The 27,072-nt window shown below is 41.7% G+C and overlaps 1 protein-coding gene across 1 annotated transcript in view; it reads left to right on the top strand.

Moving 5' to 3' along the window:
- USP13 (ubiquitin specific peptidase 13) overlaps positions 1 to 25,670 on the top strand; it is an 80,438-nt gene extending 54,768 nt beyond the window's left edge. The window contains exons 11-21 of the mRNA XM_037909418.2: positions 985 to 1,110; positions 2,411 to 2,564; positions 7,222 to 7,396; positions 9,435 to 9,523; positions 9,891 to 10,013; positions 12,522 to 12,548; positions 14,423 to 14,566; positions 15,271 to 15,437; positions 17,682 to 17,844; positions 20,864 to 20,948; positions 21,591 to 25,670. Of these exons, the coding sequence (XP_037765346.1) occupies positions 985 to 1,110; positions 2,411 to 2,564; positions 7,222 to 7,396; positions 9,435 to 9,523; positions 9,891 to 10,013; positions 12,522 to 12,548; positions 14,423 to 14,566; positions 15,271 to 15,437; positions 17,682 to 17,844; positions 20,864 to 20,948; positions 21,591 to 21,684 (1,347 nt within the window). The 3' untranslated portion in view covers positions 21,685 to 25,670. The remainder of the gene's footprint in view (positions 1 to 984; positions 1,111 to 2,410; positions 2,565 to 7,221; positions 7,397 to 9,434; positions 9,524 to 9,890; positions 10,014 to 12,521; positions 12,549 to 14,422; positions 14,567 to 15,270; positions 15,438 to 17,681; positions 17,845 to 20,863; positions 20,949 to 21,590) is intronic.
- The last annotated feature ends 1,402 nt before the right edge of the window (positions 25,671 to 27,072 follow it).

Here is a 27,072-nt window from a genome sequence, read left to right as displayed (position 1 = left end):
TTCCCTTCCGGAGGATATGGGGGACTGCAGGGACAGAGCACACGGGCTGCAGGCAGGGCCAGCTCTACTGTTTTGCCACCCCAAGCAATGCGCCGAATTGCCGCCACCGCGGATGGCTGGATATAGAGGCCGCCGCCGATTTGCTGCCGTGGGTGGCTGAAGATAGAAGCTGCCGCCGATTTGCCTCCGCCGCGGAAACACCCTAACAGCACACGGACTGCCACCCTTGCAGATTGCCGCCCCAAGCACCTGCTTGGAACGCTGGTGCCTGGAGCCGGTCCTGGCTGCAGGTGAAGCTGTCAGACCATGTTCTCACTAAGGTGAAGTCACATTTCGGACAGGGTTAATGAACACCAGCTAGCTGCATCTGGCCTAGATTTGGCCTACTCTTCACAAACCACCCCTGAGTTGCCAGTTGTTACCACCTCTAGACCCTTGTCCTCAGGATTCCCTCTGGAACAACACCTGCACTTGCTTCTGTCATGTCGCGTGCTGTCTCATGTAAGTACTGTTGTAAGCACTCCCCGCACCAATCTATGCAGCTGTGCTGAGTGCAGTGAAGGGCAGTTGGAGTGTGCAGATAAATGAGAGAGTTCTGTTGGTCACAGCACATAATTTAGTTATTCCTCATGTCTTCTTATTATAAGGCGGCCTTGGCTGAAGCATAATTACAGTGGCTCCACAGGAGCTCTTGCCAGCTTTAGGGGACATAGAGGTGGAGTGCGGCTGATGTACAGCCTAGTTCTTTGTTTCCTGGTTTTCAGAGATGTAAGTATAGGTGCATTTGCTGTTCTGGTCAATCCGAATGCTGCTTTTCCAAAGCTTTTAGGCAGTGGTTTAAGAATCAGATTCAGCGGCATGGCTTTATTTCCTGTGGCACTTTGATTATGAAATCTAACTTTTAAGGTTCGAGCCAGTGTGTAATTCTGACCAATGTGCACAGAAGTGCTTTTCAAAAATATTTCTCTCTTCATTTGTTTTTAGCCTCAACACAATGGAATTTCTCCTCGAATGTTTAAGGCCTTTGTAAGCAAAGGGCACCCAGAATTCTCCTCCAATAGACAGCAAGATGCACAGGAGTTTTTCCTGCACCTTATAAACCTAGCAGAGGTGAGAAAGTGTTTACTACTTCTTCTCTTTATCTCTGCTTGACATGTTAGGGGATGAGAAACAGGACAGTATGTGATCTCGTCTTTTTTTTACAAACCCTTTAAGGCCTTGGCTACATGAGAATTGCACTGATCTAACTAAATCAGTTTCTAAACCAGTGTAAAAAAAAAAGGAGGACTTGTGGCACCTTAGAGACTAACAAATTTATTTGAGCAAAAGCTTTCGTGAGCTACAGCTCGCTTAGTTCAGTTGATACCATTTGAGCATCATTAAACAAGCTATGAGTGCTATAAGCAAATATGACTGTCGCTTTCAACAGCTACCCAGTATACAGTACAAGTTGTCAATATATTTATAATTATGAAGACTGTGAATGTTAAATGGAGCAGATATTATTATTATTCCACATATTTATATCCTCTTCTGGAGCAGATATATCACCCTGTCTAGCTCCCTTACAAATATCAGTTGTATGTTATTGAATCATTATGGGGAAGATGGATTCCCATACTGAAAGCAAAGTGTCTGTTGTATGAAATGTTACTCCCATTAAGCTGCAGCTCGGTTCTGCAATGCAAAAGAGTCAGCACTAATGCTAATACTTTCTTTAAAAAGAAAAGGAGTACTTGTGGCACCTTAGAGACTAACCAGGAAATTTACAAAGGAGACAACCAATTACAATTTAAAGCATAACCTCCCCCCGGATGAAGGGTGTTTATTCATGTGTTACGCTCTGTGTGAAGTTATTCAGATCTGTGTGCATACTGTTCAATGTCCCAAACCATGTACACTGATTATGGGGGTGGTGAGTAGATCTTTTCCTGTGAGTGCCTGATAACAGACATTCACTTGCATAACAAAGAGAAGGTGTATTATTTGAGTGGCATTCCAGCTGGATAATTAACTAAAATTGGCTTGTGCTGTTTCAATGCAGTTCTCAGAGCATAAGAGTAATAATCTGGTTGTTGAAAGGATTCTGTAAGGCACATTCTACCCAACATATTTACTGTAACCTGCCTTCTTCCTACTCCCTACTGTTCCTTTCACTCCATGCAGCACACCTATAATTCACGCCCCCATTCTGCAAGTTACACTGTGTGCGCAGACATCTGTGTCTCCTCACAGATGTCAGTGGCAACTTCCAGGCTCATGCAGGGGTCTCCCAGCATGGACTAACATGTGGCCCTTAGGGGGTGAGCTCCTTGGGGCAAGGGTGGTGTCTTTTGATGTCTGTAAAGCACTTTGCATACCCTGGGCTCTGTGATGCTACTCAAGTGATCAGGTCTGATCTTCCCTGCAGAGAAACCGCATTGGCTCAGAAAACCCCAGCGATGTTTTCCGGTTCCTGGTGGAAGAACGCACACAGTGCTGCCAGTCTAGGAAAGTCCGATACACAGAAAGGGTAGACTATCTCATGCAGTTACCTCTGGCCATGGAGGCAGCAACGAACAAAGGTAAAGTCAAAAGGGTGCTGGTGGGCTGGCTTGTTGGTGCTGTCTGTCTAAAATCAATAAAGGAAGGCTGATAGGGGATGGGCTAGGGTTAATATAATACTATGTCCCTGGGTTGGTTGGCAGCAACCGGGATCTATCCTGGGAGCTCTGAATCTTGGAACGTGATCATCTACTACTTGAGCTAAAAGACCCAGTTCTGTCAGCTAGGGCTGTAGCAGGCGCATTCACCTTCATAAGTGGCCCATCCACATTGAGTTGGTGGTGGGCTACATAGAAGCTGATCAAGAATACAACATTCCAAATTGTCTTGCATGCCTACAGGGTGTGCATATGTGTAGACTCAGGGCCCCAGGTCTGCCTGAGTATTTCCAGAGCATGGGGAAAGTGCTGCAAAATGAAGAGGACTCCTCTTTCAGAAAGCCTTTGACAAAGTCCCACAGCAAAAGCTTTTAAACAAAGTAAGCAGCCGGGAGATAAGAGGGAAGGTCCTCTCATGGATCAGTAACTGGTTAAAAGATAGGAAACAATGGATAGGAATAAATGCTCAGTTTCCACAGTGGAGATGGGTAAATAGCATGGTCACCCAAGGATCTGTACTGAGACCAGTGCAGTTCAACATATTCATAAATGATCTGGAAAAGGGGTAAACAGGGAAGAGGCAAAATTTGCAGACAATACAAAATTACGCAAGATAGTGAAATCCAAAGATGACTGCAAAAAATTACAAAGGGATCTCATAAAACTGGGTGAATGGGCAACAAAATGTCAAATGAAATTCACTGTTCATAAATGCAAAGTAATGCACATTGGAAAACATAATCCCAACTCTACGTACAAAATGATGGGGTCTAAATTAGCTGTTACCACTCAAGAAAGAGATCTTGGAATCATCATGGATGGTTCTCTGAAAACTTCCACTCAATGTGCAGCGGCAGTCAAAAAACCTTACAATATGCTGGGAACTGTTATGAAAGGGATAGAAAATAAGACAGGAAATAGCATAATGCCACTATATAGATCCATGGTACGCCCAAAGCTTTAATACTGCATGCAGTTCTGGTCACCCGATCTCAAATAAGATATATTTGAATTGGAAAAGGTACAGAGAAGGGCAATGAAAATGATCAAGGGGTATGGAATGGTTTCCATATGAGGAGAGACTAAAAATATTAGGTTGTTTGGTTTAGAAAGGGATGATCAAGAGGAGATATGATCGTGGTCTATAAAATCAGGAATGGTGTGGAAAAAGTGAATACAGAAGTATTATTTACGCTTTCACACAATACAAAAAACCAAAGATCACCTGATGAAATTAATAGGCAGCGAGTTTATTGTAAAGAAGGGGAAGTACTGTTTCATATAATGCACAACTAACATTTGAAACTCACTGCCATGGGATGTTGTGATGGCCAGAAGTATAACTGGGTTCAAAAAAGGACTGGATAAGTTTTTTGGAGGATAGGTTCATCAATGGCTATTAGCCATGATGGTCAGGGATGCAGCCCCATGCCAGGAGTGGAAGATGGAGTGGATCACTCCATAATTTCCCTGTTTTGTTCACTCCTTGAAGCTCTGGTATGGGCCACTGTCAGAGACAGGATAGGACCACTGGTCTGACTTAGTATGTCCTCTCTTTTATTCTTATGTTCTCTGGCATGCTTGGTTCAGTTTGCTGTGTTCAGTCCTGCTTTAATCTGCCACCTAGGTAGATAAAATGCAAATTTTTTTAACAATGAGAGTAATTAACTATTGGAATTAATATGCAAACTAGATACCATTAACTTGGGTTTGAATAGAGACTGGGAGTGGCTGGGTCATTACACATATTGAATCTATTTCGCCATGTTAAGTATCCTCACACCTTCTTGTCAACTGTATAAATAGGCCATCTTGATTATCACTACAAAAGTTTTTTTTCTCCTGCTGATAATAGCGTATCTTAATTAATTAGCCTCTTACTCCACCTTTTCATGTTCTCTGTATGAATATATATATCTTCTTACTATACGTTCCAGTCTGTGCATCCGATGAAGTGGGCTGTAGCCCACGGAAGCTTATGCTCAAATAAATTTGTTAGTCTCTAAGGTGCCACAAGTACTCCTGTTCTTTTTGCGGATACAGACTAACACAGCTGCTGCTCTGATAACTATTGGAACAGATTACCACAGGAGGTGCCAAATTCTTTGTCACATGGAGCTTGGCTGTCTCCTAACAGACCTGCTCTTGTTGAGCCATAGTGTGATGCAGAAATGATGCAGTGTGATTCTCAGGTCTGTGTTATGCAGGGGGTCAGACTAGATGATCATTTTGATCCCTTTGGGCCTTAAAATCCATGAATCTACAACCACTTTTGTTCTTTTCTGGAATAAGAAACTGATGAACATTAGGAGGCAAAATTGAACTTTTGTGACACTGTAGGCCTGGGGGTCTGGAATTCCTAATTGCAACCCATAAGACAAATTTCAAATGCCATGGTGACTTCTTGTGAGAAATATCCCATGTCTTGGCACCATAAAGGGTTGAGTCGCCTTTCAAGAGGAGGGGGCTTTCCATTAAGGGAGGCTGATGTGAGCCTAATCTTTGAAAAATATTGCAGACTTAGTGACCATGGCTGCATAGATCTACTTCTCAATATTTTAAATATTCCTACAACAGCTCAGTATTCAGAGAGAATCTTCTCTTTTACCTGGGCCTTTCTTGGGTCAGATGCTGCAGTTAGGTGGGACAGCTCTTCACCAGGGTTTGTTACAGTTCCTTCAGAGTCATCTAGTCCAAGCATTTTGCTTAAATTTATTAGGAAACAGAGGAATGCAGTTGACTGTTATAGAAAAGTGTCATCACTTTCTTTTCAATTGCAGAACAACAGAAATTGCTTATAAAGAAACAGCAAAACTTACATTTTTAAACACTTGTGTGGCACTTCTGTGACAAAGCTGCATCGAAAACGTGAACACAGATTTTCCTCTTGCAATGTAACTTATGTGTATGGGTTATCTGCACAGTCACACTGATGGTTCTTCATAGTCAATATTTATTTATGGTAGTGCCTCAGTTGGCTGTCCGGGCCCAGTTGTGCTGGGCAGTGTACAGATATAGAAAACAGAAAATCCTTGCTCTGAAGGGCTTACAATCTAAAGACATGAACAGCAAAAGGGCAGAGCATATGTAACACCGACAGACCTCAGTCGGCGGCAGGCAGGATCGAACTTGGGACCTCTGGAGCTTAGCGTATGAGTCTCTACTGCATGAGCTAAAAGCCAACTGGCTGTTAGCTAGAGCTGTAGAACAGACTCATTAATTGCTCGCTGAGTGGTCTCGGTGCCACTAGATGGTACAGAACACCACACCCAGAAGGTATGTGGGTTACACATAGGCTACAACATACAAGCAAATGAATGTGGGGAAGAATTAGCCCAACTTTTTTAGTTACATGTATTCTAGGGGTTCTTTTTTTGTTTTCTGGATTTTAATGAGCTGGAGAGTGAGGGAGTAGGGAAAAGAAAAGAAAAAAAAGAGGAATAGTTGCAGCTTGTCTCCTGACAAGCTAGACCAGCAGGCTGGGTTTTGTTGGCATCATGGTAGAGGCGAGTCTGAAGGAGGGAGTATGAGGTGGTGGCTGTTTGTATTTTATCGGGGTGTTTTCCCCATGCATGATGAGCAATGGGAGAGAAAGTGCCGTGATATGTAAGGGAGAGGGTAGTTAGGAATGGTGGGGAGCATTGGTAGAGTGAGGATGGGGGTTCATATAATGATAGGCTGTGGTGAAGTTGTGCAGGGCCCTAAAGGTAAAGACAAGAAGTGTGTGTTTGATGTAGAGGTGAAGAGGGGAACCAATAAAGAGACTTAAAGAGGAGCCCTGTTGTGGTTGGTAAATTTACCTTGGTTTTGCTGTTCTCCACTGTTTCTTTCACATCAAGATTTAATAAATTTTAAGGTCGTAAGAAGCTATTTGAAAACCTAGTCTGTCCTCCTGAATAACAGGCTGTAAAATTTCATCCAGTGGTTCCTGCATGGGGCCCGTAACTTGTGGTTGAATTAGAACATGCATTTTAGAAAGACATCCAGTCTTGATTTGAAGACTCCAAGGGAAGCATTCCTTGGTAATCTGTTCCAACAGTAAATATGTTCTGTTAAAAATTTGCATCTTATTTCCAGGAGTTTATAGCTCAGGAGCTTTTAGTTTTGACAATTTCTGGTACGACTGGCCATCACTGGCAAGGTAAGCACTATAGTCCTGCCCAGTATATAACCCTGACCAGTCAAGAAAGCACAATGGATGGCTAGACCAGCAGTGGTTTTCAGAGTCGGATTGAGCTGAGGAAGTTGGCAGAAAGGCATAGCAATTTGTACAGAAATAAAAATCCTGCCACGAAGAATTTAATCACTTGTTTCCAAGTGTTCACACTGCCTTGTCCTCTGTGTGATCAGAACCCTGCTAACCAGAAATGTGTTTAAAACATGGCTGTGATCCTGATGCAGACAGGATCTTGATGTCTCCTGGACATATTTAGACCCATATAAAAGCCCCCCCCCCCAATTTTTTTTTTAAATGATAGTTTTGTATTTCAAAAGCTGGTTAGAAGTAAGACTGCAGTGAAAGATACTGTGGCGGATAATTGTTCATGTAGCCTTCAGCGTCATGTCTGCTTCTGATCAGATGAATTAATTGCCTACGAACTGAAGAGGAGAGAAGCAGAAGCTGCTAGGAGACCTCCACCAGAGCTCGTCCGTGCCAAGATCCCGTTTAGTGCGTGTCTGCAGGCCTTTTCTGAACCAGAAAATGTAGAAGACTTCTGGAGCAGTGCCCTTCAAGCAAAATCTGCAGGAGTTAAGTAAGTGTGTGGTTCCATATTAAAAGCACAATGTGTTCATAATATAGTTTAGTTTACCACTTGGCTATGATACAGCAAGAAATAGACAGTGATGCAGAGTCAGTTATGGATCAGGATTGGTGATGAGGCTCATGAATGTCAAAGGTGCAGATTAGTATAGCTCTGCCCCAGTAAGAAGTGTAGTTTCCCTTTCAAAAGCTTGTAATGACCCCCAGAGCAACAAATAAATAAATCATCTTTGTTGAACTTCAGGAATCATCTTCATTTGGATGTTTGTAGCAAAGCTTGTTGTTGGTGTTCGTTATTTATTGGTATTACAATAGCACTGAAGAGCCCTAGTCATGGAGCAGGACACCATTTGCTTGGTGCTGTACAAACAACAAAAGCCGCTCCTTGTCCCAATTTGCTTACAATCTAAGTAGAGACAGCAGATGGATACAGACAGACTGATGGGGGAGTACAAGGAAATAAGGAGATAATATTGGTGATAGGCAGGGGTCTCCGCCTGCCAGCAGCCTAACTGTTGTCAAGTTTCTGTAAGCATCGTGAGAAGGGAGAGTGTTAAGGAGGGATTTGAAGTTGGATAATGAGGTAGCTTTGTGGATGCTTATTGGGAGTGTAAAACTTAGTGGCTTGATAAGTTTCTGCCCACCTTTAACCTGGATCCCATGCAGCAGCTAGTGGTAGAGATCTATGTTTCCAAACAAGAGACCAAGTATGGATCTCTGTCCCTTGTCTCTTGTTGTCCAGCTTTGTCTGAAGATGCTCTAAAGCACCACATGCAGCCCCTAGGCAGAATAGGGTGGAGCAAATGGAGGTAGAAGTTCTTCCTTGATCAGGCTGTAGGGATGAAGATTTCAAATTGCAGAAAGGGCAGGACTAAAAATTTGGTTTCTGATATATATGTCTGAATTTCAGCCAAAATACCCCAGCATGCCTATCAGTGCTGTGGAGTTAGGATACGTTTGTAATACTTAATTATTGTTACTTATATGGTGCCACTTTTCCTGGTGCTTTACAGGCAAATATAAAGAGGAGGAACCTGCCTCCATGCGGTTTACAATCTAAAGCCAGACCAAAAATGTAATAAAAAGGGCTTGGACACAGAAAATATTGGGTGGTCAAAGGAAAATAGAAGGAAGGGTACAGCCATAGGGGGCATAGCTTTATGCCAAGAAGAAGTGTTAAACAGTTGGGGTATTACAGAAGCTTCAGTTTGTCTTCAATAGGCCCGGCAACTGGTCTGTTTTGGTAGACTGCCTTCTGTTTTTAGCAATGCCAGCAATTGGTGATACTCTTTAGTGTACAGTTTCACCAACTGCACCATATAGAAAACAGGCAGACAAACACACTTGGAGGGAAAGAATGTAGGAAAAACCAAAGTGTTTCATACATTAACTGTGAGCATGTCCAAAGGTAGTAAAGAATATTTTGCTATTCTAAACAGAGGCAGGATTAGGTTGTATTTAAAAACAAAACAAAACAGGTCTTCAAATACATTTGTACAAAAATAAAGAAGAACGCACTTGTTTTCCTTAATTTAACAATTTGCAAAAATAGTTAGCGTTCATATAGTCCTTGTCATCTGTAGATCTCATTTAGAAACAGCATTGGGGTCTTTGGGTGCTTGTAGGTAGATTACCTAATAGCCAATGTTCCTATTTGTAAAAAGATAAAGTCATTTATATATATATATATATATATATATAATATAAAAATTACAGTGTGAACACATAGCACTGAAAATTTATCCCCCCAACAGGGAGGTTCCCAGAGTTTGGGTTCCGGTCCAAGAGCTCAGGCTGTAGCCTGAGCCTTAATGTCTACACCACAATAAAACGGCCCCATAGCCTGAGTCCCATGAGCTTGAGTCATCTGATATGGGCCAGCCATGGGTGTTTAATTGCAGTGTAGACATACCCACAGGTGTAAAACTTTTCATGTTAATGTGGCTGAGACCGTGGTCTGAGGCATCGCAATCTGCGTTCCGTAATCTTGTTGCCCTGTTTTATTAACATAACTTTCTTGTGTTTCCCAGAACATCTCGTTTTGCTTCATTTCCTGAGTACTTGGTAGTGCAGATAAAGAAGTTCACCTTTGGCCTTGACTGGATACCCCAAAAGCTTGGTATGTATCTTGCATGCTTTCCTCTCCCTCATTTGGTCCAGGTTCTCTTGGAAGCCTTATGTACATTGGCGAGTCTTGAGTTTGTAACAAAATCCAGTGGGCTCCTCTTTTCATAAAGGGCCAGACCAGAACCCCAGATCTGTGGCATAAGAAGCCAATTTTATGTAGTCACTTTTCATTGTAAAAGTGTCTTTTAAAAAGTGTCCTGAACTTCTCATTGGTGACTCCGACTAACAGTTTAAGGGAAGAGAATCGTGGCTGTGTCTGTAGTGTGGGTATTGAGTTCCCCTCACTGTAGCATGTAAATTGCAATACAATGTACATGGGCTGGAATGCATCAATAATCTTTTCCTGTCTGGGTTTGCAGATGTTTCCGTAGACATGCCAGACCTACTAGACATCAATCACCTCCGTGCCACAGGACTACAACCAGGAGAAGAGGAACTTCCCGACATTACTCCACCCATTATCATTCCTGACGACCCCAAAGGTACTGTCCTCTACCTCCAGGATCTCTCCTTCCATCCCGCCTTCCTCTGCCTGGATAGTTAGTCTCTTTTTCTTCGCCTCTTTGCTGGTTCATGTGAAGCCTCTTTTTGGATGCCATGCTCCAACTGTGCAAGCACAGAAGCATGGCTCTGTGAATGAGTATAGGGTGTAGATAGGATCGGGACAGACCAATAATAATGCACTGCTGGCCTGACTTTTTTTTAGAGGTGCTGAGCACCCACAGCTCCTATTGGTCGAAAATCAGTACATGGATGCTGCTGTCGCACCTCTTAAGAAGCCCTGAATTAACTTAATCCTGTTGATAGTATAAGGAATTCACACTGTTTTCTGCAAGAGGGTAACTGAATATTTTAATTCCCTTTTTCACCCTCTCCACGCTGTCCCCAGCTTGTGTTCTCAGTCTCTCTAGAATCTTGACAGGTGTCTAGTACGTACATCTAGGAGAGTCTGTAGGGCTTAACTCTAGGACTTTCAGTGGCATCACTCAGAGAGCACTTACTTCCTAGTACCCCTCATTATTAGTATTTGTGTTATTTGTGTTATAGTAGCACCTTAGAAGTAATCAAGGATTAGGCCCCATTGTACACATGCATAATGAAAAAACAAGGCCTACTCTGAAGAGCTCGCACTCACTGGGGTGTAGTAGATATAGAGGGGCCAGATTCAGCCTTTGAGTACAGGCTCATGGTTCCCATTTAGCCTCATAGAATCATCATGCTTACTTATTCCAGCCCACAGGGAATGTAACTTCAGCTCGGATGCCTACTGTGGAATCCAAAGTGGTGGGTGCCGAAAGTGGAGTGGAAATTCAACCCAGTCATTTCTTGCTTTTGGGGGCATGTACATCTGAACCTACTTACCAGGGTTTTTGTGCTAACTGCCATATAAAAACCAGTGATAAATTAACCTTGGCGTGACTGTGGCTGAATAATAATCATCTGATGTGTGCTCACTGGTTTACAAGGCATGGTCCTTGCCCTCAGGAGCCCTAAATCAGGCAATAAGGTTCTTGACTTAGGATTGCGACATCATCTTATCCAGTCCCAGCACCATCTATTAGCATGTATCAGACCAAACATTGCTTGGTGGTGGTGTACTTGAAGGGGAACAGTGCACTTCTTCAAACCAGATTCCTTAATCTGCAGCACAACTATGCTTAACACACAAGGGGTTATGTAGATTAATAGATCCCAAGACCGGAAGGGACCATTGTGATCATCTAATCTGACTTCCTTTATAACACAAGCCATAGAACTTCTCCAGAATAAAACTTTGAAAGACATCAAATGTCCTTCCATAGGTTAAGTCTGAAAGTCTGCCACTTCTTCATTGTAAAGAGCAAGAATCACTATTTATTATTCATATTGCAGTACACTGCGGAGCCCCAGTCATGAGCCAGGACCCCTTTGTGCTAGACACTACTACAGATGTTTAACACAATGTGACAGCTTCTTGAAATAATCCATTTCTAGATCAAGCCTGTCCAGTAAAAACAATATTAGAGCTTGCTTCCTCCCCACTTCGCCCTGACAGTGAAATGTTTTGTAGCTGGTAAATTCACTTTATTATCTTATGACCTTAGACACAGATTATTGAAATTTGCTTTATGATGACTCGGGTTTTGGTGTTTAAATATTTAATGTGATACTAGAAGGGATGATGCTACTCACATTACAGGATTGGCTCATTTATTTACTTGGGTATTAATAGTGCTGTTACTGCAGTGAGCTTTCCAAACATGGAAGAATGCCAATCTCTAAAATGTATTTTGGTGTCAGAGTAGAGGAATACACAGACTTATAGTGATTTCAATCTTGTTTCCCGTCTCCAGACTACTCCCCGTGGTTTACCATGGCTTTCTGGGCATCTGGGCCTCATTGAAACTTGCATTTTCACCTGTAAAGGCTAAAAAAATTGGAGCTTTACCTTTTATAAATGAAAATAAAACTTAAGACAGCTTTTGCTGCCTCACTTCATCCGTTTTGGTCTCCCTACATCATGGCTTCTTGCTATGAGGTTTACTTACAGATGGAGTTACCAGAGACATTGCATTCTCAGGTGCAAGTAAAACTTCTCAATGTGTCCACTACCTCATTTTGTTAGTCTTGTGCTCTCTCAATCCCAGCCTCTTGCTTTACAGAATCAGCTAAGCATGCCCATCCTGTAATGTCTGGGTGTGCAGATTACATTTTGGGGAAAGAAACAGTTCAGTTTGATGGTACAATATTCACAACATCATGGCCTTCCTCTTTTAAATGGGGTTAGGCCGTTAATTATCCCATTTATTATTGGATTACAACACCAGTGATGCTCTACTTTAAGCATAAGTTTATCTTTGTGACCTTCCATCAGCACAGTGCACGCTGCCCTTAAGGCACCAGACATTTTTATTACCTACAAAATTGGCCCTCTTTCTTTCCAATGTAGAGTGTAGCTGACTGTCATGCAAACTCACTTCTTCTCCTTATTTTTCTTTCTCAATTTCCAGATCGCATGATGAACCATTGGATGGAGCGTATGTATCTCATTTTTCTCCCCAGCACGTTGTGCTGAGATTTTGGCTGTTCAAACACATCCACGTGCTATAATCAATGAATGGTAGTTCTGTCTACACAGATATGCATGTCACTTTTCTCTGTGTGCATTTACGTAACACTTGTTCCAGTGTTGACTTGCACGCATTTGGGTATCTGAAGGACCCATCATAGCAGTGTGGTGCCCAACAATGAGCAGCCACAATTTCTGGTGTGAAGTCCGATTTTTATAACTTGGGGTAAATTCACTCTGGACAAAATTTTGGCGTAAAAAATTTGAGCCAGATGCACTTTGTTGTCATTGTTTAACTTAAAACACAGTTAATTGGAGTGGAAGAGGTGCTCTGAAATTACATGTGTGATTTTTTTTTTGGAGTTTTATTAGTAGCAATTTAGGATAGTTTTAGATTAAAAAGCTCAATTTTCAAAATGTATGTTGGCCTTGATCCAAAGTGCATTGAAGTTAATGCTAACGTCAATAAGTGTTCGATGAGGCTCCAGTTTAGGAGGTTGTGAGTATGTTTTTCAGAGAGATGCCACTTTGTATTCTTTAAACATTGTTATTGCCCATGCAGGGCTCATCTAAACTGCAAATGGGGAAGGGAATTGCCGGGGGGGGCTGGTTATAAAATTGTTGTCCCTGATCCTGCTACATCACAGTTGTAATTTGTATGCCATGATCTCACCTTAAAAATGATCTATAATTGGCCCAACACCTTGGATCTTTGCTATAAAGGATACACCTATATTTGAGTGGGAGGTCTGAGTCCCAGCTCATATAGACATACCCACGCTAGCTCTGCTCGAGCTAAAAACAGCAGTATAACTTGAGTGGCAACTCGGGCTTGCTGCCAGAGTACATACCCAGGTGCTAGCTTCATGTGAGATACTGAACAATAGCGATGCTTCGTTGGAACATTTTGGGGGGGATTATCTTTTTTTGTCTTCATATCACAGTGTTGTTCTGTGCTCCGCTGTTAAAATGCAACACCACCACCAAAAAGAAATACGTCATATTTATTTTTGAAAAGTAGCTACAGAGCAGAAGCAGTGGCTGCTTTTCAGATAGGGTGAAATTCACACCAGTACAGAGGGTTTACATAAAGCTGTCCCTGTGACTTATGCCCCAGGTCTTAAGTGATATGGGAGGCCTTAAAGAAACTCTGAACAAAGTGAGGAGCAGTCCTCCTCCTATTGACATCGATGAGAGTTTTGCCACAGTCCTCAAAGGGGCTAGATTGATCCTATCATGTGTCTTTTATAATTTGCTGGTCTGGAGGATTTTGGCCGATGTCTCAGTAGGCAGACAACTTGACCAAAAAATGAGAATGATTTCCAAACAGAATGTCAGAGGTGCTGCTTGTAAAAGCCGTTATAGTCAGAGAGAGAGCTACAATACTCAGAGACTTGAGGCATCTTCACCAAGTGTCACTGCTGCAGATAAGCTACGTGTGCTCTATCTACTACATCAGCAGTGGTGTCGTTACAGAACTGACTGGCCATGTACCAACAGTGGCAGATCTAGTACTCTTAGAAACTGCAAATCTCTGACAGGCCTGCACTTCAGTGGTGGGTGACTTGTTTCTTATAAATGCTTTCTGTAAAGCACTTCGGGAATTACTCAGGGTGAAAGACGCTCTGTGTAAATCATTAAGATAAAAAGCTATAAATAAATCACTAATTGCCATTATAGCGATTTGCATAAAGCTGCTTTTTTTTAAATGGATGTTTGTTCTCTGCAGTGTTAAAACAACCCCAGTGATGCAACATATAGGAAGCAGCATCATATACAATAACAAATATTACAGGAATGGACTGATTTTGACTTTACATATTAGAGTATCCTCTCTTGTAGCTCCAGATATTGATGAATCTTCAGTGATGCAGCTAGCAGAGATGGGTTTCCCCTTGGAAGCATGTCGGAAAGCTGTATACTATACAGGAAACATGGGTGCTGAAGTGGCTTTCAACTGGATCATTGCACACATGGAAGAACCAGGTCAGTAGTCTCAAGGGTTTGAATGAGACCTCGCTCTGCTGTGCATCTTACTTGGGTCAATATAAATTGTAACACCATGCATGGCAAACAAATCCTATCGTATCCCTTTGAAAACTAGAGAACACAAACTTGTCATTCTCTTAATGTGCCATAGTGTTGGTAGGACTAGTACTCATTACTATAAACCTGGTACAGAATCCAATCCTCTGAACACACACCAGGCACCCATTGCCCGGAGAAGGCACAGCACACCCATGTTGCACCAGAAGTGGTATCCTGTCCCCAGTGAAAAGTAGCTGGTGCTGAAAAGCAATGGTGGGTCTACAGCCCCTTGCTGCTGGTCTTGGGATCGGAGTTGGGTATGCAGCTGTATGCCTAACAAGTATGGGTTGTCTGGCAGTTGGATTCCATGTTGGGCCCTGGTCTGATAAACCTGGCTTCTTTATTCCCTGGATGTACCACCATGTAGCCTTGCTGTAGCACACTGAGCTGTTCCAGGCAGCACAGTGTGGAAGAATCCACATACATGCCTTTCCCATGTGCATATTCATCTTCCTGCTTTTTTGAGCCTTCTATGCGCCTGCTGTCCAGATTTGGCCCATAGAAATGAACTTTACACGGGTATTGTTGCTATTCTTGAGCTTCCATTCATTGTTTGGTTATGTATTGATGGGGTAAAAAAGTGAACTGTTTGTCTTTTCCAGATTTTGCAGAGCCATTAGCTATACCTGGCTATGCGGGAGTTGCTTCTGCCGGAGCAGCTGGTCTAGGGGCTATTGGGCTAGATAACCAGCCTCCAGAAGAGATGGTAGCTCTCATCACCTCCATGGGATTCCAGAGGAATGTAGCTATTCTAGCACTCAAAGCAGCAGTGAGTCTCCAGGGTGGTCAAGAGAAATTTTGGTTTATTTTTTTTAAGGATGAAAAGACACATATGCAAGGAAACTCATGAGATGTGCTCATGAAGGAATTCAGAATTTTCTGGTGGATGTGGGGAAGCAAGGAGAATGGGGTCTTGAGGCAAGGTTGGCCCCCAAGATAGGTTGTGACAGGGGTGAGGAACAAGGGTATATGAATTTCAGGTGAGTATTAATTTGGATGTGACAAGAAGGGGAAGATAAGAAGCACTAGACTCTCCTTCCTAGCTGTTCTGAAGCATTCTGGGTGCATGAGAGCAGTGTGTCCTGAGGATGGGGAGCTCCCCAATTCCTTTCTTTGGGGTGTTTGTTGAAGAGTTGCAATCCCATCTCACATGATTGTGTTCTGACTCACCACCCACAGTTATCCAGGTACAGCGATCTTGTGGCCCCTAAGAGACCCACCATGAGAGAGGAAAGATCTCTTTCTGGGTGCTGAGAGATGGGAGACTTCACCTTTGTTTCTCTTTATATCTGTTCGGTGCCTCTCCACCTTCATGTGAGATGATAACCAGGGAGGAGGGGGAGTTAGCACTGGGTTCTTCTGCCTTCTTTTCTATGCTGTAATTTCCCATTTTCCATTAATACTAATACTTCCTCAGACAGCAACTCCTGGGCTGCACTGACTCTTCCCAGCCCAGTTGCTGGGCTCCCATCCAGTGTGATGTGCAGGAGTGCTCCAAGCAGCGTAGTTACTCACAGATGACAGTTTCCCTTTCACGTGTAGTTCTGTGGCTTGCATAATATTTGTGATCTGAATTCAGAAACCATAGGATTAGGTCAGGGGTGGCCAACCCTAGCCTGAGAAGGAGCCAGAATTTACCAATGTGCATTGCCAAAGAGTCACAGTAATACATCAGCAGCCCCCCATCAGCTTCTCCCCCTTCCCCCCCACCACCCCTAGCACCTCCTGCCCACCGGCAGCCCTGCTAATCAGCACCTCCCCATCCCTTCCTGTGCCTCCTGCCTGCCGCAGTCAGCTGTTTCACAGTGTACAGGAGGCTCTGGGATGGAGGGGGGAGGAGCAAGGATGCAGTAGGCTCAAGGGAGGGGGCGGGAAGGGGCGGGGGCCTTGGGGTAATGGGTGGAGTGGAGGCAGAGCCTGGGGTTGAACAGTGGAAAGTTGGCACTTATAGCTCCAGCCCCGGAGTCGGCACCTGTGCAAGGAGCCACATATTAACTTCTGAAAAGCCACATGCGGCTCCAGAGCCACAGGCTGGGCACCCCTGGACTAGGCCATTGGCTTTCCCTCTTATTCCTGAGCCGCTGAGTAGGCTGTATGCTTGCTGGGATGCTACCTTCAGTGCCATAGCATGGGTGGCTGGCACTGTCTGTTGAAGAACAGTGCAATTCAAGCCTTTCCTAGACAGATCACTTACTCTTTCCTGTGACTTCCCAGGACCTATTGGTTGCATTGGCATGGTACCTAGGAGTCCCAGTCGTAGACTAGGACCCCATTGTGCTAGGTGCTGTACAAACACAGCACAAAAAGACTGCCCCTGTCCCAAAGAGCTTACAACCTAAGTAGTGGTAAGCAAACCTTCTGTTCCAACAAGGGAATATGCCTATCAAATTAGGTAGAGGGCAATTACAAATGTCACCATTCCTGCATTTTGTGTGTATTGTAAACTACTATTTTGATTTAACAGGGATTGAAAGATCTAAACTGGCTTCACTTTAAGTCATTTATTAGAACCAAAATCCCAGTCCCAGCCATTTTTTATCCAGCATGGTGGGGGAAGGAAGGTACATTGGAAATTACAGCTTTGGAAACCAAATACTTAATGCTGGCTCCAGCTAAATCATTGTGATTATTTATAGGACTGATACAGCCACTTTTCACATCAAATATAACTTTAAAAGCCTGTGTGCTTAAATTAATACTGTTATCCTGTGTAATCCAGCACCCTATCATTATTGGCAGCAGCATGTAGAACACTGAGCAAACTCCGTGTGGTGCTGAAAATGCTGCAGGGAATCATTTAGTACTAAACGAATCCAATGATAGTCCTAGGTCAGGAGACTTGCACAGTGCCTGCTGAATGCTCATTTTCATAGAGGCAGTGTGTATAGCTCAAATGTACTGAATGCTGTTGATCTCAGTCCTTGTTCTACTTATTTAAAGATCAGTGTTTGTATGGTAGCTACAATGTTGGTGAACGCACTAATGGCTGGTGTTTTGCTCATTTGACTTCCAGAATAATAATTTGGAGCATGCACTGGACTGGATCTTCAGCCACCCTGAGCCCGAGGAGGAAAGCGAGTCTGCTTCAGATGTGATGGATATGGAAAATAATGCTAATGCCAACATCCTTGCAGAGGCAGGTTCAGAGGGGCCCAGGATCAAAGATGGGTCTGGAAGTAAGTTCCCCTCAAGCAGTGGCTTTAGCTATCATGCTGCAATGTTGCACCCTCATCTCCATCTTATATATTATACCAAGAGCTCTTCTCTCTCTTGCAAAAAATTAGCTTCATTGAGTGTTTGGAGTGAAGTCCAAACAATCTGTTTTTATTCCTGTCTGTGCCACTGTGTGTGTGAGAGAGAAAAACCTTGGGCAAGTCATGTGACTTATTTGGGCCTCAGCTTCCCCATATGTAAAATGAGGATGACTCCAGCTTCTCAAGGCCATTGAGAGGCTTAAGGTTTGCAAAGTGCTTTGGCGTTCTTGCATGAAATGTGCTATAGAACTGCACGGTATTAGGATTCCCATTCTTATCTCCAGACCATTTGATGAGTCACTTCTTTCTTCACTACTGCTTCTGTGAGAGGAGAATCTGTGCCCCGCTTACAATAGCTGAAAATTGCTCTCAGGCCTCGTCTACACTAAAGAAGTGTAATGGATTTACCTCGGCTATCTAGTCACTCTAGGGCACGTCCCTAACATGGGCACATGACACCAGTGCACAGCAGAATTTATGTTGGTATAAAATACTTTGGTAAATTACCAGATTAAACTGGGCTGGTGCAGCCAGCTTGGGGTTGCACTGATGTAACTCCATTGATACTTGGTTCATATTTCCTTAATGTAGGCAGAGCCTTGGAGAAGGTTGATTTTTGCCTGCAAAAGGGGCAGGCAAATTCAGGCAAAACTTCCCAGAATCCTGTTGCCCTCATGTCTGCATCTTGGCAGGGGGTTAGACTAGATGACCCATGTGGTGGTCCCTTCTAACCCTGTGATTCTATGTCGCAGTGCAATAAACCTCATGTTCTTTTGTTGGCATTGATACATCTGCTTTCATGGTGCATCGCCGCCTGGAAATCTTGCTGTCCCCAGGGTCATTGGGTATCCTTTACTCGCCTATTCTGCATAAAATATAATTTCCGTCTTTCATTATGAGGGGGAAAAACACAAAAATTCCATGCCTAGAGGGAGGAGGTCCCTAAAAGCTAATCAACCTAAGGATTCTGCTGTTATTACAATCCACTTGAAGTCTAGGCCTTTTTGTTGATATGTAATCTGATGATTCATTTAATAGGAATCATTATCCTACATATCCATGCATGACTTCATTGATTTCTCTACTGGTTTTCCTCTGAGAATCTCATTGTCAGAAGTAATAGAGCTATGTAAACCACAAGATGGGGCTATTGTACAGCAGCCAAGGAATGTAAAGAAGGCAAAGAATGAAAATAAATCTAAATGCACTGGGTTACTATAGCACAATGCTCATCTTAGGATAGTAAGGAGCATTTAACATTGCCTTTCTAAAGAACTTTAATACCTCCACATTAGTAACAGCAGTGTGTATGTTCACTCCACCTGTCTATTTCTGTCCCCCAGGTTATCGTCACTTGTAATATTCTTACAAAAACAATCTAAAGACCACATCAAATAATTGTTTAATTTTGTTTCTCTTGTAGCTTTTTAATAAGTTTTTAATAATAGCTTTTAAATAATACTTCACTGTAACTATTACAAATGTTACATAGTAAACGCCAGGTTTGATTATCCCAGTGTCTTGGGGACAGTGGAGTGGAGGTTTACAATGAAGAACATGGGAATTAGATATGTGTAATCAGACTTCGGAGGATGTGACCCTGTTTTGACTGTCTGGGGTTCCGATAATATACTTTGATGCAGTAAAATGGCCTCAGAACTCCCTCTCTGGGTCAAAACCCAAGTCATTCCCATTATTCAGTTGTTTGAAGGAGTGTAATCTGTTTAATTTTGGTCATGGTTGTGTTTAGGCTTGGCAGAATTGTTAAGATCCTCACCCCTCAATTTTTGTCAATTTAAATTTTCACAGTCTTTGGAAATTTTGGGGGATGGAGTGGGGGGGGATTTTAGACAATTATTTAATGACATTAGATGTTGAGATTCAAAAAGTTAAATCAAATAGTTAAAATACAAATTGTCAACATCACATGTCAAAATATATGAAGTAAATATCCTTACATTGACAAATCATACCTGTTTTTATTGTTGATTTGCTAGTCCACTCATAACAAGCCTAATTCAAAAGTCTAAATCTGTGGATTTTGACTCTAATATGTTCTCAAACAGCATTTTTCTTCCTTTTGCCTATTTGTAAATTTAGATTATGTAAATATAAATATATATAAATATATGTTCATCAATTTGTGTGCATATGGTGAAATCAATATTTACCAATAAAAATTTAATCATTCCAAGTGTAGGTATACTGTGCGGCATAAACAAATACAGAATAAAGTCTCCATCCCTGCTGTGCACGAAAAGCCTTTTCTTCAGTTGTCCTAACAATGAACTCTTTATGGTTTTCTTCCTGTTGAGAAGCCATGCCTGCATAATATGCTGAAGCTGTTAAAATTATTATCCAAGGGCTTCCCCCAGATTTTAAGAATTATGTATGTTTGTGCGGGTGATGGGGTTAAAAGCCATACGGAGGACTCAGACCAAAGGCTACTGTAGGATATAGTCCGTCTTTTTCATTTAGTTTAGAGGAACTCAAACATTCATATCCATGAACTTAACTAATTTGTGTGCAAAGCCAGTTTTCACCACCCTTCGACCAGGCTGTATTTAAATAGCATATCTTACATTTCAGTGATGTCTTGTGTGCATCAGGGTTGAAATCCATACCCTTGCCCTGTCCGTTTTGTCTTTCATAGATTTGGTCATATGTTCATAGGTATAAGCTGATTCAGACAGTGTTGTGTGTGCACAGACATGTGTGGGTTTGTGCTGCATTCATGTTTGGTGAAGGTAAGTGCTACATGTGAAAGGGGACAACTACTGCTGGGTTAATAGAAAGTGTTTTTTGGGATGTGAGGTCTGAATCAAAGGTGCTTATATATCTGAAAATGCTTCTCTGTTTAAAAAAAATTGTCTCTTGGCTTTGTGCTGTGGTGTCAGCAATGGAGGAGTGACATTCATCATCTCTGATATTTCTTACGCAGGGTATGAGCTCTTTGGGTTCATCAGCCACATGGGAACATCCACAATGAGTGGCCACTATGTTTGCCATCTCAAAAAGGAGGGAAGGTGAGTGGCTTTGGGAAAGGAAGGAAAGATTTGGTTTCTGGATGGCAGGCAGGTCCTGCATAGCATGTCCCCATACAAAAATATACGAGTGTTTGTTATCACACAATACATTTCTGTTATCTCACTCAATCAGTGGAATGAAGGCTACAAATGTTATATAGAACTGCACTTGGTTTTCCTTGTAAGTGTGTGTGTGTGCATGCTGAGGCTACTGTAATCTATACCAGGGACTGGGCTGATATAATACCTGGTTTTTGTTTGTAGAGAGGTCCGTGTGCACGCTGAGGCTATTCTAATCTGTACCAGGGACCTGGCTGATGCAGAACTTGGATTCTGTTGTGCTTGCCACCCACCCCCTCCTCCTTAGCTGTGCATTGAGCACCCTAATTTCTAGCAACTGGAAACCGTCTCTGGTTTGCCTTCATGCCCTTCTCCTTTCTTAATTACTTAATTAATAAGAAGCCTGCTTCACCAATCACTTTGATTTTCATTGTGCCTCTTGTTTGTACGTTGTCTGATTAGATTTTAAGCTTTTTAGGGTAGAGATCTGGGAAGTCCTTAGTGTCTTGTTGGTACTCTATTAAAGGAATTAATTACAGCACTTTAGTCCTCTGGATACTCATCTTCCTATTTTCATTTCAGATGGGTGATCTACAATGACCTTAAAGTCTGTGCCTCAGAACGACCTCCCAGAGACCTGGGCTATATTTACTTCTACCGTAGGATACCAAGTTAGGCCTCAAATACGTTATTTGGCCTTAAGAAGCCATAAGCCTTTTTAATCTGCCAAAAAAAAAAGTATAAAAATTTTAAAAAAACAAACAAACCTTGGACTGCCAAAAAGCAAAGGAAAACATGGGATATTTATAGTTTATTTAAAAACACAGTCATTTGATGCCTTCTTAAGTGTTAGCAGGGAAATTTCTATTAGATGGTGATGTACTGTAGGATATTTTAAATTGATATCCATTAAAGGATACCTTAAAACCGTGCAGATTACTAATGGAGTTTGCAACTAGCTCATGGAGAATATGCATTTGTTTCATAACTACACTACAACCCAATTACTGCCCTGTGGTTCAGCTATGTTCTCAGAAGACCTTTGGGGAATGTACAGTTCTACGATAGTAGCTGCCCACTGCTTCCAACTGGAGAGTCCACACTGGTTCTGGATGTCACAGATTTGCCTTTGCTTCATGTATAGTTGGAGGGAGAGAAACTGTTTTCCATCACAGAACATGCCTCAGTCACGATATTATTTTCAGTACAATAAGCAATGACTTATATAGCTATGTATATTAGAATGTAGTGATACAAAATGTTTTGTTTTGCCTCCTTGATGCTTGAAATCAAAACACACCAATGCAAAATTTGGAAGCTGTTAATCCCTTGTCAGTGCCCGCTGCATTATGCCAAATAGAAATGGTTGGTTTTATTTTATGTATTGAAAGTGGGTTTTTTTAAACTCTTCTTGAAATCCTGTTGTGTTTTTTAAATTATCCCAAGAGATTCAGGATTGCAAGTGGCTGAAGGAAACAAATATGCTGATTTGATAAGTAATGCTACCACTCAGGAGTAACAACCACCATTTTCCTCCAAAGGCATTAAAAAAGAGGAGCAATGTCCCTTTAATTGTTGCAAAGAATTTTGTGCCCAGACCAGCTGAAACCGGCTCCGTGACAAAGTGCTTGCAGTACAATTCTGCTTTTTGCCAAAGGTTGTTTAATTATTTAAGTTTCTTCCATGGATGGAGGAAATTGCTTGGTAAAATTGCTGATTTATTGATTTTTTTTAATTTATAACATATCAACTTTCTAGAAACTTGCAAACACATTGATAATTTGATCTGCACAATGCTCCCCTTATACATGGGCTTCTGGGTTTTTTTGGCCACTTTTTGTCCCATTTCCTCCCCTCCCCCATATTGTTTCCTTATTTCAATTTGAGTCATAAACAAGAAGGGGCCTGTGTGTGGGGGCGGGGTGTTAAATTGTTGTTGCTGAATAGTTCTGTTTTAGAAAAAATTACAATGGTGAATGTGTAATCTTTTATGTTTCCAAAAAAACAAAGTTCACAGTATGTTGGCTTCTGCTGAGAGACCGTTGGTAAAATTGCCTCTTATAATATTACTGATCCCTCAGAATAAGTTGGAACAGTCAAAAGAATCCATGCAGAGTGCAGGAGAGGCAGGGAGTTGTAATTATGTCTTCTCTGCATTTAATGTCTGGAAGTTTAATAGCAAAATGCAGGCAATTGTACAACCAAAGGGAACCTGAATTTAAAGATTCTGGTTACAACTAGGGCCTCTTTTTAAAGTCTGACTAAAAACTGTTCCCGTAATGTAACAAAGCCTGGTATAGATCACTAAGCATGGTAATATAGGCCTAGTTTTCCTTATCAGTATTTGATCTGAAAAGTGGTACTAGATGTAGAGAGAAATTCTAGTTCAATAATTCTGTAGTAGTGTATTTGATGCCTAATCACTGGGAAAGCTTCCTCTATTTAACACCCTTCCAGGCACACCAGAATGGTGGTGTACCACATTAGAAGTGGCTCCCATAAGATTAGTCTGCCTTGTCATTCTTAAGTAGTTCATTGTAGACAAAATAAAAATTGCCAGCAAATCTACTTGTTCCTACAGTATTTTAGCTATTTGTGTCTTTCACTAGCAGTTGCCTATTCTGAAAATTGAATCAGGAAAGTATGCAGTGGCACATCCTATATTTAAAGTGAAGAAGCTGAACTTTCAGATAGTTTTTATTTTTTTATTTTTGCTTTTGGCAGTAAAAAAGGAAAAGATCACTTTCATACCCAGTTATATTTCAAAGAAGTGCAACAACAGCTTTCTCCTCTGCTTCATGAACTTAAAGGGCTATTTATAAACTGGAAAGGTCTGGTATGCATAACCTTTTTATTTAGAGACCTTGGCTAAGTTACAGATCATGGGGTCTTTACCATGCCCATTGTTAAACTGGAAACATGGCAAAGCTCCTAGGAATCAGGATGGAGCATGAACTCTCACAAACCATTTACTTGTATATAGAGATATCTAAAACTGGAACAACCGTGTGTGTGATATTAATAAAATATCAGGCACACTTAAAAATCTAGCAGGTGAGAAGCTGGAAAGTGATAGTTAAAAGAAAAAAATTACCTGGCTGTAATAGGTGCATTTTTAGTGTCTGCATTTCTGAAATCCTTTTAGTGCAAGTATTGTTCAGCACTTTGTGCTGCGTACACTACAAGTGGGCAAAAGTGCAGGGTGCAATAAAGGGGAAAGGCTGAATGACCTTTCATGAAAATATAACATTTGAAAATACCTTGAAGTTCTCCAGCTGTTTGTGCATTTTGTCCCCTCATCAGTTTTCTTCTTCAAATTTTCAATTTACTGTAAATTCTTTTTTTTCTTCTCTTTTTTCTTCAAAGATATGACTAAAGGTGAACAGTGACATTGGTACCTTAGGATGCAATCATCTGACTCTGGAACCTAGAGTGAGAGGTACACCTGTTTGATCCATTTAAGCCCTGATCTAGAAAAGTACTTAAGCGTATGATAAGTTTCAAGAAGGTGGGTAGTCCTATTGATGTCAATATGGCTACTCCCTATGCTTAAGTACCTTGCTGGATCAGGGCAATAGTGAGTGACTTGACCAATGGGTGATGGGAGGACTTGTGGTTCAGCTGGATTCCAGTAACTGTTTCAAGTTGTTGTTTTTTTTTATTTGTGTTGTGAGCTTCTTGGGAGTAAAGATTGAGAAAAAGAATCACTTTGGCCCAGATCCTCAAAGGTGTTTGAGTTCCTAACTCCCGTTGATATCAATGGGATTACGGTCACTAAATGCCTTTGAACCTAAAAATGCCAGTTATTGAATCAGCTGAATACCATGAATCAAGAGGCACAAAGTAAACAGCTGTTTTATTGTTAGAGCTGATCATAAATTTTTGAATTATGAAACTTTTGGGAGGAAGGGGAAGTGTTTGACAATTCCCCCCCTCTTTTTTAAATCCTGCTTTATTTCTAATGGAGTCTAGAACCCACTGTGATTCATGGTGTCCTCTCTCCAAAGCAGAAGTAGAATGTGGTTCTTAAAATCCTTTTATCTTGCTGGTTAAAATGTAATTAGGATATAATCTTAATTAAAAAATAATAAAACCTTCAGCCAGTCTGGGAGTCTTTGGACCTGATTCTCCTTTCCCTTCTACCAGTTCCACACTGGAGTACCTCTGCTGAGTTATTCCTGATTTACACTAGTGTAAATGAAATCTGAATCAGGCCCTGTTTCTTAGGAACTTTCAACCTCATGGAGGTGCAGTAAAACTTGTGACGTGGATGCATTAGGTCTTCATTGTAGCTTTTAGAAACAGACCTCCAGCTAATATCTTTGTTTTCCATCCCAGTGGCAGTCATCTCTGTTTTCTTTGCTATCTGACTTCAGATGCATTGAACAACTATGCAAAACATGTTGTAACTGGAAATGCCTTTTTATTCCCCTCCCATTCCCAGCCCCCCCTCATTAATGGATCAGATCAATTTCTGATTCCTGCCACATCTTTTGAGGTTTTCTGTTGTGTCCTGGAAGTGTTTGTAATAGTTTATTTTGCACCATTCAGCGTTGTTTGCTTGAAGCACTGGTAACATTTTGGAGAGTATTTGTTTGAGATAAGAAGGGATATGAATGATATATTGTTGCAATTGTTTTAAATTAAAAAATATTCTCACATCTTGGGGATCGTGTTGTCTTTTTTGCCTCTTTCTTTTCTTTGAAACCTCAAGTTAACTGAGCAGCTTTTGGTGGTGCGAGTTCGCACCGTTGTGAACCTTGTGATATCTGGTGTTTTCCTTAAAGCCCCAACAACTAGAGAAAAGGAGGTACATGAGAATTTCCACTCTCAACTAAAAAAAGAAAAGAAAGAAAAAGGTAATTTCTAGCCTTGATAGTTGCAGAGAAAAGATTGAAAACCTGAAGCTAAAGATTCAAAGATTCAAAAAGCAAACAAGTAGAACCTAAAATGTATTATTTTTAAAAAAACTGACTATTTTGAAGCCACTCTTATGATTTTTAGAGACCTGACCTGATTTTTGAATGCTTGGGGCTGGCAATACTGATCTGTGCAAGCTCCCTCCATTCATATGTAGGTTTCTACTGTGTTCTTCTAGGTTAGGCCTTTGTAAATGTTTGTCTGTAACCTCTCAAATCCCATCTTTAGATATTAGACCTGCTTTTCATCAAATTACACATGCTTTCTGGGGGGCTTCTGATGCTCAATATGGGGCTAGGCCATAAAAAGACGCAATGCAGGAGGAAATAGCATTCCAAAGATGACTCTGACATGGCTTTCTCTACAGAAGCACAGGGGTTGAGGGCAAATTAGGGCACGGACATGGCCAGTGGGTCTATAATTTTGTGGACAGACTGGCCATAGCCCCTTAAGTATGTGAGGAGTGCAGGATGGCTGCCATTACTATAAAAAGAAGGATGGTTCAGGGGTTAGGGTGCTAGTCTGGGAATTGGAAGACCTGGGCTCAGTTCTCTGCTCTATCACAGATTTCTTGTGTGACCCTGGACAAATCCCACTGGCCATGTCTATGCTACTTCCAATGTGGACAGAGGGATTTTTTTTCTGTCAGTGTAGTTAATCCATCTCTCTGGGATAGTAGCTAGAGCTAGATGGACAGAATAATTATTTTGTCAGTCCAGCTGTCTATATGCTGGGGGTTAGGTTGACCTAACTACAGTCCTCAGGATGCAAACTTTTTCACAGCCTTGAGCAACATAGCTATTTGATTTAATTTTTTAAGTGTAGACCCAGACCAGAGTCTCTCTGTGCCTCAGTTCCCCATCTGTAAAATGGGATCATAGCACTTTGCCTTTCACAAGGATGTTGTGAGGATAAATGCGTTAATGCCTCCTGCAGCGATTAGGATCCGAAATCTGAGTAGCTGAGAAAGGATGTAACAAGACCTTGATCCGTGCTTTTAAAGTATTAGAGGGGGTAAGGACACATCCTGAGCATTTCATAAAAGTGGTACAGTAGTTGCTGTGGTGATGGCACAAGGTATTTTAACCTCTAGAAATAAACCACCGATTTCTTTGTTATGGTCGGGTTTTGGTGTTGGGAGGAG

This window comes from Chelonia mydas, chromosome 9 (genome assembly GCF_015237465.2).
Source record: "Chelonia mydas isolate rCheMyd1 chromosome 9, rCheMyd1.pri.v2, whole genome shotgun sequence".
NCBI lineage: Eukaryota > Metazoa > Chordata > Testudines > Cheloniidae > Chelonia > Chelonia mydas.
This window is presented reverse-complemented; position numbering and strand designations above follow the sequence as displayed.